The following is a 17662-nucleotide window of genomic DNA, read 5'->3' as shown; positions in this document are numbered from 1 at the left end:
CCCCTCCCCTTCTTGCCCCCAGCCACTAAACACACGCACACACACACACACACACACACACACACACACACACACACACCACACCTCTCATGAACTGTCTAAAATATATTTAATTTTATCCTGGTAAGTCAAGATGTAGAAAGAGATATTGGGAGATAGAAGAAAGAGATGCCTTTTGAGCAGCATTTGAGTTGGGGTTTTGAGATGAGTGGCATTTGAGTTGAGTTGAGTTCTCTCTTCTGATCTTCCTCTTACCTCTTTTCTATACTCTCTTCTCTTCCTTCTGCATTTAAAAGCTCCAACTTGTTAGCTGAGTTTCTTGATTAAGAAAAAGTGGCTGGCATTTAGCCTAATCTTCCACAGCATTTTTCAACGAGGAGCACTTTGGCTTTTGGCCTAACTTGACCGCGGTCTTTGTCAATAGTGGAGAATTTTGAAGAGAACTTGGCTTTCTGCTGTCAAGTCTCCTCTGGAAACATCAAAAAATAAAGACTCAGCTGGTACTTGGACCAAGTCTGACAGGTCCAGGGCTTTTTTCTCATTCCCTGTAGTCGGAGAAAACGCGATGGAAATAACAATGGAAGATTCGTGGTAGTGGAACTCTCTCTAGTGTTAACCTCAAAAGTCTTAGTTAAGTAAAACTCATGAATAAATATTAAAATGTTTCAGAAAAATATGGAAGCAGCTAAACGTGGCAGATTGTTCACCTGGGTAGTAGGTATATGGTTATTTGCTAGCCTATGTCTTCTGTATGACTGAGATGTTTCACATTTATTTCACACGCGTTTCAAAATTTCATTCTTAGACCCCCCAAAATTAACGAAAAACTTAACTCTATCTTTATAAATAAGGAGCCAAAGTGAATTAACTCGGTATCTTCTCATCCTCATGCTAACTTGCAGGCTCTTTAAAACAGTCAAGTAGATAAAAATCTCTTTGCTTTATTACTGGCTCCTTCTGTCACCTGATCCAAGTGAAATTATTATTATCAAAACAGGCTTCATTTTAGGGACAGCGAGGTGAGGCTTCAGAGGGATTTTTCACTTGCTTAGAAGGACATAAAATTAACCTTTCTCAAACAAACAAAACACACCCATTTCTGTGTTTAAGAAAATAATATCGGGGCGCCTGGGTGGCGCAGTCGGTTGAGCGTCCGACTTCAGCCGGGTCACGATCTCGCGGTCCGTGAGTTCGAGCCCCGCGTCGGCTCTGGGCTGATGGCTCGGAGCCTGGAACCTGTTTCCGATTCTGTGTCTCCCTCTCTCTCTGCCCCTTCCCCGTTCATGCTCTGTCTCTCTCTGTCCCGAAAATAAATTAAAAAAAAAAAAAAAAGAAAATAATATCGATGGGGGGGCCTGGGTGGCTCGGTTGTTAAGCATCTGACTTTGGCTCAGGTCATGATCTCATGGTACGTGAGTTCAAGTCCCATCTGGTGAACTCGAGCCCCACCTCGGGTGAGCCACGCTTCTCAATCTCTCTCTCTCTCTCTCCCTCTCTCTCTTCTCTCTCTCTGCCCTTCCTGGGATTCTCTCTCTTTGTCTGCCCCTCACTCACTTGCACACCTCTCTCTCTCTAAAAAAGAAAAAAAGAATACTGATGACCAAAAAAATTTGGTGTATTAGTCAGAACTTGCGAGGAAGGGGTGGGTTACCTAAAACCTGGTTTCAGGGCCCAGGCATATTCTTTCCATTCACACATTAACTTAATGTTTCCTAACTGAGTAGAGGACTGTAGTCTAAACCAGTGCTTCTCAGACTAATGGACATCTGAATTAACAGAAGATCATGTTCAAATGAGATTCTGATGGAGGAGGTCTGAGGTGGGGCTGAAAGTCTGCATTTCTAACAAGCTACTGGGTAATGGTGATGCTGTTGATCCATGGACCACACTGAATTAGCATGGCAATATTCGAGTGTTTTTCGAATGTATTTCTTTTTCAGTTAATTAAAAATGTTTATTTATTTTGAGGGGGGGATGAGGGAGGGGAGGGGCAGAGAGAGAGGATTTCAAGCAGGCTCTGCACTGTCATCGTGGGGCCAGATGTGGGGCTTGATCTCACAATTGTGAGACCTAAGGTGACATCAAGGGTTGGATGCTTAATTGACTGAGCCACCCAGGTGCCCCTCAAGTGTATTTTTGCTACTGAAATAACAAATGGCAGGAGGAGGAAGTTTACCATGTAAACTTTGAATACTAGAATTAGGCCATGAATTCTCAATGGGTGCAATATTGCCCCCAAGGGGGGACAATTCTTTTGTTGGTGGTTAAAAAGCTTCAACAGATATATAGTCTAGCTGACCTGGAACAGCAGGGCTTTGAACTGCATGAGTCCACTTATACATGGATTTTTTCCCCCAGTAAATACAGTACTGTAAGTGTATTTTCTCTTCCTTATGGTTTCTCAATAACATTTTCTTTGCTCTAGCTTACTGCTTTGTAAGAATACAGTATATAATACACACAGCATACAAAATATGTGTTAATATACTGTTTGTGTTATCCGTAGGCTTCTGGTCAAAAGCATGAGGCACCTGGATGGCTCAGCCAGTTAAGTGGCCGACTTCCGCTCAGGTCGTGATCTCGAGGTCCGTGAGTTCGAGCCCCGCATCGGGCTCTGTGCTGGTAGCTAGGAACCTGGAGCCTGCTTCTGTTTCTGTGTCTCCCTCTCTCTCTGCCCCTCTCTATTCGCACCCTGTTTCTCTCTGCCTTTCAAAAATTAATAAATGTTAAAAAGGGGCGTCTGGGTGGCTCAGTCGGTTAAGCGTCCGACTTCAGCTCAGGTCACGATCTCACGGTCCGTGAGTTCGAGCCCCGCGTGGGGCTCTGGGCTGATGGCTCACAGCCTGGAGCCTGCTTCCGATTCTGTATCTCCCTCGCTCTTTGCCCCTCCCCCATTCATGCTCTGTCTCTCTCTCTGTCTCAAAAATAAATAAACGTTAAAAAAATTTTAAAAAGAAAACAAAAATGAATAAATGTTAAAAAAAATTTAAAAAAGGCTATTAGGAGTTAAGTTTTGGGTGGGGGGATTAAAAGTTATATGTGGATTTTCAAGTATGTGAGAGGTTGGTGCTCTAATCCCCTTGTTGTTCCAGGGTCAACTCTGTATCAGTGATACTAAAACGTCATGGAGGGGGTCACCTGGCTGGCTCAGTTTGTAGAGCATGCAACTCTTGATCTCAGGGTTGTGAATTTGAGCCCCACATTGGGTGTGGAAATTACTTAAAAATAAAATCTTAAAAATAAAATGTCATGGGAGTGGGTACTAGGAAAAAGTCTAAAAAAGCTACTCAGGGAAGATATAGAACCACTGCTCTAAACTATTATAAAAGCTCATGAAAGTGTCACAAGTAAAAAACAAAAAAAGTCAGCCAGCCTGTCTGTTTATAAATATTCAGTTACCAACATTTGAGATATCTGTTATGTATTACTACCTGGATTCTCAAATTCTCATTGACAAACATGATGGAAATTTTTTATTGAAGAGAACACTGAATTGAATTTTCCAGCTTGTCAAAGCATCTAAATACTGTAGATTGCAAAGGAAAGGGATGAGAATAAATACACGATGATTATCAGAGATGACTTATACCAACAGGAAAATTAACCTAAGTTGAATAAAAAAACACAATCAGGTTACAAGTAAGTCAAAAGTTTAAAACTAGAATTGCAAATACACTCCCTTCTTTCAACGTTTTAAATGTGCACTACATCCTATTCTTTAAAAAAAGTGTTTATTTTTGAGAGAGAGAGAGAGAGAGAGAGAGAGAGAGAGAGAGAGAGAGGGAGAGAGAGGGAGGATGTGCACATGTGAGCAAGCAGGGGAGGGGCAGAGAGACTGGGAGACAGAGGATCCGAAGCAGGCTCTGAGCTCAGTGCAGAGCCTGATGCTAGGCTCAAACCCATGAACCTTGAGATTATGACCTGAACTGAAGTCGGTCACTTAACTGACTGAGCCACCCAGGCGCCCTTTCAATGTTCACTATCTTCTAAGTGCATTTCTTTATACTCCTAATCTATTTTATGTGTAATTATTTTTCTAAGAATGAGATAATATGTGTCCCTTTAGTTGTTACACACTTGATGCAGAAAATGTTCTAATTAAAAACACGTAATTCCCCTTAACTATGGATTTGCACTAAACTACCTCCCATGCCCAAATGGCTGTGCTGCCCACCCACGGCGTAGCAAAGAGGCCTGGTGCCTTCTGCTATGTAACACAGCCCAGTGAAGGCAACTGATGTTATCTCCATGTGAAGTAAAGTGAGAAATCATCCAAATGTGGCCGGAACTAGACCCACAAGGGTCAGAGTATGAACAGGCAACTCCCAGTAACAAAAACTGATCTCATTGAGTATACCCATTAGTGTGCTAAATGCCTATGTATTAACTGCTTTAATTGTCCCCAGATGCTACAAGGTGTTAAATGGCTCCAATTTTTTATGATTAATTAGAAGGATGAGGTGCAAATAAACTAATAAAAGTCAAGGGCTAAAAAGTGGAGAGGAGGGATTTGAACAAAGGCAGCTTATCTCTGGAGCTGTGCCACCTCACCGGCATTTCACGTTGGTTGTATCCAACTAATTTGGGATGGCTTTACGTGGTCAGGACCCAGCTTGCCTTCTCTCTGGGGCATGTCAAGTTTGCTGGGAAGAGGCAGGCAAGTGTCATAACCAAGGGAGTAGGAATAAGGTATCCTTTGGTCAGATTTTTTTTTTAAAACAGCTTTGTTAAGGTATAAGTCCCATGCTATACAATCTACCCATTTAAAGTGTAAATTCAGTGTTGTTCAGTATATTTATAGGGATGTGAAACCATCGCCATATCTAATTTTAGAACATCTTATTTTGACTGTCACAACTGTTACCCACAGATACATCTATATAAAACAGAAAACAAATTCTCAATAAACAATACTTGTCTTCAAAAAACATTTTAAAAAAGAACATTTTAGTCTTTTCCTAAAAGAAACCTAGTACCTATTGCATTCACCCTCGGTCTCAACCCCTTTTCTCCAGTCCTAATCAACCACTAACCTACTTTCTGTCTCTATAGAGTTTCCTGTTCTGAACACTCAATATAAATTGAACCCTACACTATGTCATCTTTTCTGATGGGCTTCTTTTACTTCGCATGTTTTCTAGACTCATCCATGTTGTAGCATGTATCAGTACTTTATTCCTTTTCAATGATGAATAATATTCTGTCATATGGATTCACTACATTTCGGTTTTCATCCATTAGTTGTTGGACTTTTGGGTTGTTTTCACTTTTTGGCTATTATGGCTAATGCTGCTATGAATATTCAGGTACAGCTTTTTGTTTGGATGTATGTTTTCATTTCTCTTGGTATATGCCTACGAGTTGAATTGCTAGGTTACACGATAACTGTACATTCAACATTTCAAGGAACTGCCAGACTGTTTTTCAAAGCAGCTGTACCACTTTCCATTCACACCAGCAGTGCTTGAAGTTTCCAGTATCTCCATATCCTCATTAGCACTTGTTAACAACTGCCTTTTTAATTATAGCCAACCTAATGGGTGTGAAGTAATAACTCACTTGGTTTAGATGTGCTTTCCCTGATGGTTAGTGATGTCGCTTTCACGCCTGCTGGCTATTTGCGTATCTTCTTTGATAAATGTCTATTCAAATGTTTTGCCCACTTTTAATTTAGATTGGTTGCCCTTTTTTGGTTATTGAGTTGTGTTTTTTATATGTTCTGGATACAAGTTTCTTGTCGGATATACGATTTGCAATTTTTTTTCCCATTCTGTGGAAATCTGATCACTTTCTTGATGCTTTGTGCAGCAAGTTTGATGTAGTGCAATTTATTTTTTTCTATTTTTACTTATGCTTTTTTTTTTTTAAATCTAAGAAACCACTGCCTAACTCAAGGTCGAAGTGGTTTACTCTTAAATTTTTTTCTAAGAGTTTTGTAGTTTTCGCACTTTCATTTAGGTTTATAATCCATTGAATTAACTTTGTGTATATGTTGTGAAGAAGTCATATAACTTTTGTGTATGTTGTCTGATATGGGAAATATATCTCAGAAATAAACTCTGTTCTTTTCATGTGGATATCTGGTTGTCCCAGAAATATATATTGAAGATATTGTTCTCTCCCTATTATGTCTTGGTACATTTGTCAAAAATCAATTGACCATAAACGTAAGGGTTTATTTGTGGACTCTCAATTTTTCCATCATTCTATGTTTATCTGTAAGCCAGTGACACATCATCTTAAATAACTGTAGCTTTATAGTTAAATTCTGAAAGCAGGAAGCATGCTTCTTCAAACTTTATTCTTCATTTTTTTAAGGTTTTTTTTGTTTTTCTGGGTTCTTTGCAATTTTATATGAATTTTACGATCAGCTTGTCCGTTTTTTCAAATGCCAACTGGGATTTTGATAGGAATTATATTGCATCTTTTAATCAGTTTGGGGAGTATTACCATCTTGACAATATTAAGTTTTCTGATCCATGAATATAGAATATCTTTCCATTTTTTTAGGTCTTTATTTTCAATGATGTTTTGTAGTTTTCAGTGTACAAGTCTTGTGCTTCCTTTGCTAAATTTATACCTAAATAATTTACTCTTTTTGATGCTGTTGTAAATGGTATTGTTTTCTTAATTTTATTTTCAGAACTTTCAATGCCAGTCTATAGAAATACCATAGATTTTTGTATATTGATCTTGTATCCTGCAACCTTCTTGTACTCTTATTAGTTCTAATACATTTTTAATGGATTCCTTAGGATTTTTTATGTACAAAATCATGTCATCTTCAAATAGAGATAGTTTTGCTTCTTTTTTTTTTTTTTTCAATCCAGATACTTATTTGCTCTTTTTTTAATGGAATGCTTCATGAATTTGTGTCTAATCCTGGTTCAGGGGCCATGCTAACCTTCATTGTATTGTTCCAATTTTAGTATATGTGCTGCTGAAGTGAGCACTTTTATTTCCTTTTCATGCCTAATTGTCCGGATATGACATTCAGTACAACATTAAATAGAAGTGAAAGAGTGGGCATCCTTTTCTTTCTTGTTCCTCACTTAAGGGCAAGTATTCAGTCTTTTAGCATCATGTATGATGTTATCTGTGAACGGTTGAGCAAGTTCCCTTCCATTCCTGATTTGTTGAGCGTATTGATGAAGAAAGCATGTTGGATTTCATCAAATGCTTTTTCTGCCTCTGTTGAGATTATCATGTGGTTTTTTTGGTCATTTATTCTATATATAGTGTATTACATTGATTAATATTCATATATTACACCACCCTTGAATTTCTGGAATAAATTTGGTCCTGGCACACAATCTTTTTATATTGCTGGATTCAGTTTGCTAGTATTTTGTTGAAGATTTTTTACATCTATATTCATAAGGGATTTTGGTCTACAGTTTGTTTTTTTTTCCTTGTGATGTATTTTTCTGGTTTTGGTATCAGATTATTCTGGCCTCATAACATGAATTAAAAGTGTTCCTGCCTCTCCGATATTTTGGAAGAGTTTGTAAAGAAAATTTTAAATTACTAATTTTATCTCTTTACTTATTATTGGCCTATTCAGATTTTTAATTTTTTTCTTGAGTTAGTTTGGGCAGTTTGTGTCTTTCTAGGAACTTGTACATTTCATCCAAGTTATCTGATTTGTTGGCATACAGTTGTTCATAGCTTTCCTTAAAATCTAACTTATTACTAGAAGGTTGGGAGTAACGTGCCCTCTTTTATTCCTGATTTTAGTAATTTGTGTTTTCTCTCTTTTTTCTTGGGCAGCTTAGCTAAAGGTTTGTTGATTTTGTTTATCTTTTCAAATAACTGACTTTTGGATTCATTTTCTCTGTTGTTTTTTCTGTTCACTATTTCATTGATCTCTGTTCTAATTTCCTCATTTCCCTCCTTTTGCTGCCTTTGGGTTTCGTTTGCTCTTTCTTATTCTAGTTCCTTAAGGCATAATGGTAGCTATTGCTTTGAAATCTTTTTAAATGTAGGCATTTACAGATATACATTTAGGAATGAATGTGGACTTTTATTTGGTATAAAGAAAGTCGAATAGTTGACCCAAAACCTACCAGTGGGATTGAGTTACAATTGTACTTGGGTGCCTTTACTTAGATTCTGATTCTGTGGCACAGAAGCAACCAAAATACACAAGTTTAAATATATCGACTCCAGTAGGCTTGTGTTTCAGTGGTGACAATTATTCAGAGTTCGTATACTTTTTTTTAATTTTGAAGGGCCATTTATTTGATGACAATTGTGAAACGTTCCCAAACCTGTCACATGTAGTAAGTCTGCGGTCTGAGAAAGCGTTACTGGCATTTGCAAGCATTGCAGAAATTTAATAAACTGTCGCCAAACCATTTGCTTGTTCGAATGCCAAGGTTTCCTTCCCCACATCACATGCAGTGTCCTGCTGCCAACACTTATCAAAATACTCCCACAGTTGTCACAGAGAACTGTTCAGGGAGTTTCTATTTCTTTCTCTAGTTGTCCCTGTATTTCACTGCCTTTGCCACTTCTACTTGGGGACTCATTTGAACAACCTGAATACTGTCAGTACGCGGAGCAGTTGAGTATCAAATCATGGACTGAAAACCTAAGAATGGCTGAGATGTAGCTACAGATATTGACATATAGGGTGCAGCGAGACTGGGAAGGACAATTCATGCTTTGCTGTCTATGGGTTTCAATTTTTATAGAGACGTTATGTTGTTTGTGTAATGTAAAACAGCAATAAAAGCATTAAGAACATTTGAGAGGGAATCTAGAGGAAAACACTAAGGAAAGTCTGGATAGAACAACTCATTCTAATTGCAGATATACAATTAGATAGTACAAGCATCTATAATAGGATTGAGAGATATAATCCAGCGCTTTGAAACAGAGATTGACAAATTACTGGCTCTGAGTTTGCATTTCCTCTGAGTACTCCAACAGATAAGTGCCAGACTCAAACAGGTAAATGCCAGGCCACATTTAAAAAGCTCTTGCGTACGAAGCGGGAAAGGAAGAAGATGAGAGGGTGTGACTTTGGACCCCATTCACCAATTCAAAGATGCATGAAAGTGTAGCCTTTTACCACTATGATAATATCTGCAACTGTCATCTGGAACAAACACATCTCTGCTTTGTCTTGTTGGTTAATGGCTTTGATGGACATTTTGGCAGAGTACCTATCAAAATTTCAAACACATATACCCTGGACCAAACAATTCCACTGCTAGGAACCTCTTCTGAAGAAATATACCAGTGCACAGATTTTAGATAGCAGATGCTCACTGCAGCAAAATAGTTCAAATATCCTGAGTGTACTTCAGAGAGAGTATGTTCAAGTAAATTATGGTCCAACTGTCCCAAGGTCATAGGGCTAAGAAGTAGAGATCTGGGATCTAATACATGCTTTTACTTCCTCAAGTAAATACATTTCATGAGTTAGTCAGTGGGTGTGGGTGGTTTTGGGGCATTCAGGACTCAGCTTGTGTGTTCTTCCCAGGGCAGGTCAAGATTGGATGGTGGGGAGAGGAGGAGGGACAGGCGAGTGTCATGGCCAAGGAATAAGGAATAAGACAGGGGAAAGTCAAAAGTTTAAAACAACAATAAAAAGTGGGAAAAAAAGAAATTATGCATAATTAGGGAGAGGAACTCTGGAGGAAAGTATTTCACTTCACCAAAGAGCATCACTTTAGCTAATTTTCACCCTCAGGAGCCATCCTGAAAGACGCTAAGTGAACTGGAAGGTACTCACTCTGAAACCGGATGGAGGAAGGAAGGAGGAGCTTAATTCTGGAGAATATATCTGTCCCTTTTCATCAAAGAAAATCCATATTAACATGTGTTTGAGGGATTAGTACATCTTTGAAGTCCTAAGCAAATGGGAAGAGAATTCTTGCAGTGTTCCCAGAACTGTGAAATGAAGGGTTTGGTGTGGCTGTTGCAGGGTGGGATGATTCAGAGCATTTTAAGGAGCACATGCCAATTTCAGAAGTCCTGGCATTTTCCACATGCCCTGGTGTTTCCAGTTTCCCCAGATGCTACCCTAGCATTCTGTATGACCTTGAGCCAAATACCAATCTTTCTGTGAATCATCTTCTCCATCTAGTAAATGAGGTGGGTGGAATAAATGATCCATACACTGCCTTCAACTTGTGATTCAATGTCTCATCCTCAAGACTTACTGAATCATTAACATTTTAAATCAGTATTACTTGGTATTTATTAATGAAGGTTAGAAGCAAAAAATGTACTTTCCTAACACAATTCTTACATGCATGCACACACACACACACACACACACACACACACATATTTGTCAAATGAAATAGAAAATATTACCTAAAAAAACCTTTCACTTTGGTGATTTGTATCTCTGGTCCTCTCTTGTTTACTAGTAACAAAGAACGGATTTTCTTGTGGTGTGAGGAAGAAAGGAATGGTTTAAAGGAGGAATGCTAGCAGAAGGAGTGGGCGATACGTATATTTTTATATTCAACTGCATTTCATTTCTCCAGAAGCCCATAGATTCTCTCTCTCTCTCTCTCTCTCTCTCTCTCTCTCTCTCTCTCTCTCTCCACTGCTGCCTCAAAGTGAAGGTACCAATTTGCCCCATGGTATCACACTAACAGAAAGAAAAGCCTTGAGTTGCGCCTGATTTTTCCTGTGTTCTTATAATCTCAGGAGTTGTGTGTTTGTCTGTACCTTTCAGGCCACGTGGATGTGGAGGGTGTTGAGCCCTGCTATGAGATCATTGACAGAAATGTTTGTGTGTGATTATTATGTAGTAAGTGTAAAATGCATAGCAAGTGCTTCTTTAATTATTTGATTTCTTAAATACAGCTCGTTTTGAGTGCTTCATAGATGTCTAATTACAGGGGGGTGTCATGACCGAGAGCCCCAGACACTGAACTCTGAAATCCACCACGTTTGCTCTGAGGGCACACCTCCCACCGGCTGCTCCCAGCAGGGAGACTGAGTGTGGCCGGCCTGCCCCTGGGAGACTGGGAGCCCTCTAGTGGTAGGCTTGGGCTTAAGGAGTCCCCCTTCCTTTCTTGGTCTTGACCAGGCTTCCTTATCCTGCTTGGGGCGAGGGGGGCGGGGGGTTGGTCAGGAATGCCTCCATTGTCTCTTCCTTTCCCTTCGATTTCACGTGGAGCCAGTCTTCCCCTCTTCTCTCACTGGTATGGAGCCCAAATGAAATCTTTGCATATTTAACTCTGTCTTGGTGCCCATCCTCAAGAGAACCGTACGAACAGATTGACGTTGATTCAAAGCACAGCTTTGCAAGGCAAAGAACTATGTGTTTGCTATGCTACATTTTAGGTCATAAAGGGGGAGGAAATAAGTTTATACATTTGGGTTAGCTGATAGAGGCACCCAGAACTCTCAAGGATACACAAAAAAATTAATAACAGTGATATCCTGTGTGAGGTTTTTGGGGATGAATGGGGATAAGAACTGGGACAGAAACTTTTCAAGGTATACCTTATATATTTTCTCGAGTTTTCAAGCAAATAAATGTCTAACAATTTGAAAACGTAAAATCAAATGTTTTCATTAAAAAAACACATGAATTTGAGAGAAAAACAAAGCATGACTTTTGGAGATGGATCTGAGCTGGAGTCCCTTATCAGCTAGTGATCTTGGGAAAATAACCAGTCTTGGGTGGGTAACCGAGCTATTGGATTCTAGATGTCAGTGAGTTATTTTTCTCCTTGAATTCGATAACCTCATTCACCAGATCCCAAGAAGGCATACACTGCCCACTGGATTGCCACTGGGCTTGGCCATTGAAATTGCTGGGGCTAGGGGACCATGAGGCCGAGAGCTAGTGAGCCTGAAAAGATTTCAAGAACCAGTGCACTGAGCAGACCAAACTCTCCCTTCCCTCCGCCAGGTAACCACAAGTCCCAGGCTGGTGGGGGGTGGCCGGGGGGCCGTTTGGATTCCGGAATGAAATTGCTGAACCACAGCTGGCCTGTAGCATTGCAATGTGAGCAAACTTCTGTGGTTGAAAACTGTGGTTTATTCCCCCAACTTTTCATTTTGAAAAATTTCAGAATACACTTGAAAGAGTAATATAATCAGCACCTCACTTAGCCTCACCAGTTGCTGACATTTTGCCACATTTGCTGAATTTCTCTTGCTTCCTCTCCAGATATAAAGCCCTCCATTTTTACTGAGCCATTAGAGAATTAGTTATAGGCAGGAGGATACTTACTCCTAAATATTCCCACATCCTACGAACATGGATTTCCTCCTTCATGGCCATAATTCTGTTATCAAATCCAAGAAATACAACATTGATCCAATAATATTTACTATACAGTTCATATTCAAATTTGTCATACTAATGTCCTCGGAATTTTTTTTCTTTCAAATCCCAAACCCGAATAAGGATCATACATGGCCATTCATTGCCTATCTCTTTAGGCTCCCTTAATTTAGAACAGCTCCCGAATTTTTTTGGTTCATCTGTCGTGGAACCGATATTTTTGAAGAGCTTAGGCCAGTTGCTTTGTAGAATGTGTCATTTTCTGGATATATCTGATTTATTTTCCTCGTGGTTCTTTAGAATCAGGTTAGACATTTATACTACATGGGTGATGTTTATATCACAACCAAGAGGCACAAATAGTGTCAGATGGTCCCATTTTGGGTGATGGTAATTTTGACCACTTTGGTAAGGTGGTGTGCAGTAGATTTCTCCATTGAAATTTCCTTTATCCCTTTGGCGGATAACCTCTGGGGTGATAGACACCAGGAGAATATCTTGATCTTGGAAAAATGTTCCCCAATGCTGTTAGCATCCACAGGTGACTCATTTCTGAAACAATTGTTACACTGGTAGATGCAGAGTGGTGATTTTTCCCCATTTCGTGGTTCTACCCTCTGGATTTTGTAAAGAAAACTTCCTCTCTGCTCCCATTTATTTTTTAGTATCGCTATGAACTGGATTTTTAACATATACAATAACGTTAGACTCCTTTATCAGTATTCTTTTTGTTATTTAAACGGTCCTAAATTTGTACAATGAAAACCCTTGTCAAGCTGGATCCTGCGCCCTTTGAGCATGTTTCTGCCTGTCTTTGAGTATTTTCTTGCTTTCTGACACAACAAGATGTTCTATCTAGGCCGACCTTTGATAGTTACTGCCACAGACCTGATGACTCTTTTTGTTTGGGAGAGAGACCGAGAGAGTGAGGCTAAGATTTGGGGAGAAAGTTGGTAAAGAAGGAGGTCAGAAAGGAGATTTAGTGTAAGGAAATATTTTGGGGGAGTTCTTGATCTACTGTGGGTAGGTCTCCCAGGTTCTCCAAACCTGCATTTCCTCTTCTGGAAAATAAAGATTATTATGTGCCTATTGAAGGAGTAGGTTGCAAGAATTAATAAACCTGATTGATGGGCATATGTTCAACACCTGTTGGACATTACCGTTACTAACATCCTTCCAAGTTAATTTCTGTGATAATTGTGGCTTCCAATTATCCTCCCAATGTGACATATATAGGATTAAACTTGCTTAAATTTATGTTCTGAGGTTTTGTTTAAATATTGCTCTAAAATGTTCTGAAGGCAACTAGATGGGGTTCAAGTCTAAAGGGACTGATAAAACAAAGATCTTTCAAGAGAGTAATTGTATGCAAGTTTAAGGAGAAAGCAAAAGACACACACATCATACATACATGTGTATCTGTATTTCATAGTTTGAAATTGTATCTCAAATGAGAAGTGGCCTAGTAAAATTTGACTGGCATTATCAAAGCTCTACTGTTTACTTACATTTCTTCCCCTCTCCACCCCTCCCATTTCTTATTTTAATTTTTTTTTTAATGTTTATTTTTGAGAGAGAGAGAGAGAGAGAGAGAGACAGAGTGAGCAGGGGAGGGGCAAAGAGAGGGCCACGCAGAATGGGAAGCAGGCTCCAGGCTCTGGGCTGTCAGCACAGAGCCCAGTGCGGGGCTCGAACCCACAAACCGTGAGATCATGACTTGAGCTGAAGTTGGATGCTCAACCGACTGAGCCACCCAGGTGCCCCTGCATTTCTTATTTTAAAACCAAAGATAATTACACTCCCTGAGCCGTTGGGAATATAAAATTCAGGCCACGGAGACACATCTATGGAGGCAGGGAGTCTCTGTTGTTGTCTTCCAGTTTTATAAGTGACATACAACACTTTCAGTTTAAGGCGTACAGCACAAAGACTTAAAATATATGCATACAGCACGAGGATTAGCACAGTTAACACGAGTCGCTTCACTGTGTTTGTGATGAGAACTTTCAAGATTTACTTTTTTTTAAGCAACTTTCAAATACACCATACAGTACTGTTAATTATAGTCGTCATGCTGTACATTAGCTCCCAAGTGCTGATTTGTCTTATAACTGGGAGTTTGTGATTCGTGACCACATTCACCCAGTTTCCCAAGGGAAGGCACGGAGCCCTGCCTGGTATTTGTTCCTTAGCAAGTACCGCCCCCTGGTGGTGATATGTTCCCATGGCAAGTCAGAACCCGGGGGGGGGGAGCGGGGGGGGGGCGGGGGGGGGGGAAGGACATGGGTTGAATTTATGAACTTAACAAGCCTTAAGTAAAGCCACAGCATTCGACCACTTTGAATAAAAAGCATTATCATACTTACCATCTACGGAATGCTTCCTTCAATGGCAATAACATCCTGGGGTATAACAACGGTATTAGACGCTGCTCTGGAACTGCCCGCAAAGACAGTCAATCATTCAACACGTACCTACTGAGCTCGTACTGTGTGCCATGCATCGTTCCGGGCCCTTGGGATGAGACAAAAATTCCACCCCAGTGAGATAGGGAAACTGAAGGGCTCCATAGAACTCTTTTTCTTCCTTTTCCTGCTTCTATTTCCCCCTCTGCTATTCTTGCTAGGACCTGCACCCCCATTTTACACATGCCTTATAATGCAAATAGTGTATGTCGTCCTTGTAAGGGACTTCTTTAGAATAGATAACTTTTTTATCCTATTCTATCCTAGTCTGGTGAGAATGACCAGAGGAAGCTATCATACAGTATTCCAGACCACCTGCGCTAGACATCTGGACACCAAGATACCCTGGCTTGAAGGAGTAAGACCTGGACCCTCATCTTTGTTCTCACTGGTTCCTGGATGCCTAAGAGGACACCTACACCCGACCACCGACTGTCCTCAGTGAAAAACCCCAGACCCCAAGCAAAGACGAGGCTCTCTCTTTTCCTTTGAATCCCCCCGACGCTGTCTGTGATCGTACTCTCTCTGTACCTTCAACAAACTGTTTTCGCCTCCTGCACGCATCCTGCACGCATCCAGGGACCCTCTTAAGTACCCCCTTAAGACTCTGGGTCCGCAGAACGGCCTGCCAGCATCACCGGGATGCCTTTTTACATGCTCTTTATATTCTCTGTATACTACACAAACGAATCTAACTTGTAAAGAGCTATACGAATTATAGAGTTCCCTTCAATGGCTCAATAAATGGAGAACCCTGGCGCAGATCACCCTTACAAAACCGAGAGTTAAGATGCCATTAGCTTGACCGGCCGGGCAGACCACGAAAGCACATCCACAGAAGCTGTCTTTGCCCAGTTCTTCTCCCCAGAAATATTCTTTGCGGGGAGCAAGGGTTTCTCCCAGCCTTTCGGGCTCGAACTCGCGGAGGGAGGAGGGTGATGGCGCAGGTCGGACTCTGCGACCCCAAAGAGGACGCCCGTCTCCCTGCACAGCCCCCGGGGGTGGCGGACCCGTCGCCCTGCGGTCCAGCACCTCTTGGTCACCCTCTGCGCCCCTGGAACGTACCCCAGCTCCAGACCTCCTGACCTGCCGCCACTAATCCTCAGCGAGACGCAAACGCGCCCCCTGGTGGAGGCGTGCAGCGCGGCCGATGGGACCGGAACAAAAGTGTTGTACGGAACGCGGTGCGGGCTCAGAGTTTCCCGGGAGGAGGGCAGAGGAGGACCTGCGCGAGGCGGTTCCTTCGGCAGCGGAGGAGGCAATGGCTTTGGGGGTCCGGGGACTGCGCCTCTGGCGGGCTGCCCCTGCTGGCGGGGCTGGCTGGAGTGAGTTTCAGCGGCCGTGAGGACGGAGAGAGAGGATTAAAGGATTGTCGGCTCGGATTGGGCCTGAGGGGGGGGGGGGGTCCTGGGAGGTCTCACGGGGCTGCGGGCGCAGGAGGGTCTTTACGTCCTGGCTGTGGCGGCCACCCCTTCCCGGCCCGGGGACACAGATCTCGGGGCGCTGGGTGGGTACGGGGCCGTGTGAGGAGCTTGGGGCGTCTCTGAGAAGGATCCCGCGTCGTGGTGCAAACGTGTCCTTATTTTCCCATTGGAATACTCGTACTGGCTTTGTCAAATCCTCTGATTGAGGGTTTGGAAAATAAGCTCATCATTTCTCGCTCCAGATATCGATAGTTTTGGCGAGGGATCCCCAGTCTCCTGGAGCTTTCTTGTCCCCAAAACGTTTCAAGGCGACAACTTTGCTCACCTTCCCAATGACTAGTGTGACTTTGACTACTTCCTGGTTACCTTTTGCCTCTTATTGTAAAGCACAGATTGGAATACGACAGAGGAAATTGATGGGGAATGGGGATCTGATGGTGAGAGACCCAAGTTGAAGGAAAGGTGTGGATCTGGGCTAGCTGCGGGTTTCTTCCCTTGGCATTTTAGTTATTAATATTAGAAAGTGGTTTAAGTTAATCTCTGAGCGCATTTTGGCGAACGGCGTTTTAAACTCGTGTTGCCCCGCATTCTTGTAGGACGGTGGTGCGGGGTGGGGTATCATCGGTGTGTTACTCATTCACTGTTTATATTTATCGTAACTTCTACACAGGATTGATAGCAACATCGCCAGCTTCGCACCTGTCACCGACAGAACTGATAGAAATGCAGAATGACCTCTTTAATAAAGAGAAAAACAGGCAGTTATCATTAACTCCTCGAACTGAGAAGATTGAAGTTAAACATGTTGGGAAAACGGACCCTGGCACTATCTTCGTGATGAATAAAAACGTTTCAACTCCGTATAGTTGTGCTATGCGTAAGTAGTGAATCAGGATACAGTTTTGACTTTCCCATGAGCTGTGCAGAAGGACTGGTTCGGAAGAGACAAGACTCGGTAATTGCTCCCTGACCTTACAGAAGTTCTTTATCCAGTATCTTCCTCTCTGTTCACTGTCACTTTAGCTCTGGAGGGTCCTGTGGGTCTTGAAAGGTTGGTACTGTGATGCACAGGTTTCCTGGCACTCACTTGAATCTGGCCAGGTTTGGGGTGCCGTAATTGTTTCTGGCAGAAGAAGACGGAGGTGAAAGCCTTGTTACGATACTAGTGTGCTTGCCTTTTTTAGACAGCACCCATGGGGGGCTCGTTAAAGGAATTTGGGATAGAGGACCGCCCAGGCCTCCGAGGACCAGCTTTTTAGGCCTTCTTTTCCTTTCTAGCTCTTTATGGCCTAACTTAAACCTTAGGTGCTTCCCGCTTGTCTGATTGTGTGTTATGTGTTTCTTTATACGTCCGTGTACATGTAGTGAATGTGTAAGTGGAAGTGTGCATGGGGTGAATGCGGTTAGGGTAAAAGTGTGTGTTGGGATTCATATGTTAAAGGAGAGGACTGTGCCCTGTGTGTGATTTGGTGTGTAAATGAAGGGAACAGAACCTCTGTATGGATTAT

The 17662-nt window shown here is 41.7% G+C and overlaps 1 protein-coding gene, 1 long non-coding RNA gene and 1 other non-coding gene across 6 annotated transcripts in view; 1 reads left to right on the top strand and 2 right to left on the bottom strand.

Annotated features, from left to right (window-relative positions):
- Positions 1–265: 265 nt before the first annotated feature.
- LOC131512730 (uncharacterized) lies at positions 266–15902 on the bottom strand. The gene is made up of 3 exons (XR_009262272.1): positions 15796–15902; positions 14632–14779; positions 266–545 (listed from the first exon to the last, which is right to left on the bottom strand). It is a non-coding gene; the product is annotated as an uncharacterized LOC131512730 (long non-coding RNA).
- LOC131513262 (U6 spliceosomal RNA) lies at positions 6847–6953 on the bottom strand. Its single transcript, XR_009262493.1, has one exon. It is a non-coding gene; the product is annotated as a U6 spliceosomal RNA (small nuclear RNA).
- MRPL39 (mitochondrial ribosomal protein L39) overlaps positions 15866–17662 on the top strand; it is a 24962-nt gene continuing 23165 nt past the window's right edge. For all 4 annotated transcript variants that reach the window (XM_058731790.1, XM_058731789.1, XM_058731787.1 and 1 more), the window contains exons 1-2: positions 15866–16055; positions 16825–17031. In XM_058731790.1, coding sequence (XP_058587773.1) covers positions 15881–16055; positions 16825–17031 — 382 coding nt within the window. In that variant the 5' untranslated portion in view covers positions 15866–15880. The remainder of the gene's footprint in view (positions 16056–16824; positions 17032–17662) is intronic.

The sequence above is a fragment of the Neofelis nebulosa genome, chromosome 5 (assembly GCF_028018385.1).
Source record: "Neofelis nebulosa isolate mNeoNeb1 chromosome 5, mNeoNeb1.pri, whole genome shotgun sequence".
NCBI lineage: Eukaryota > Metazoa > Chordata > Mammalia > Carnivora > Felidae > Neofelis > Neofelis nebulosa.
Note: the sequence above shows the minus strand (reverse complement) of the source record. Positions and strands in the feature narration are given on the sequence as shown.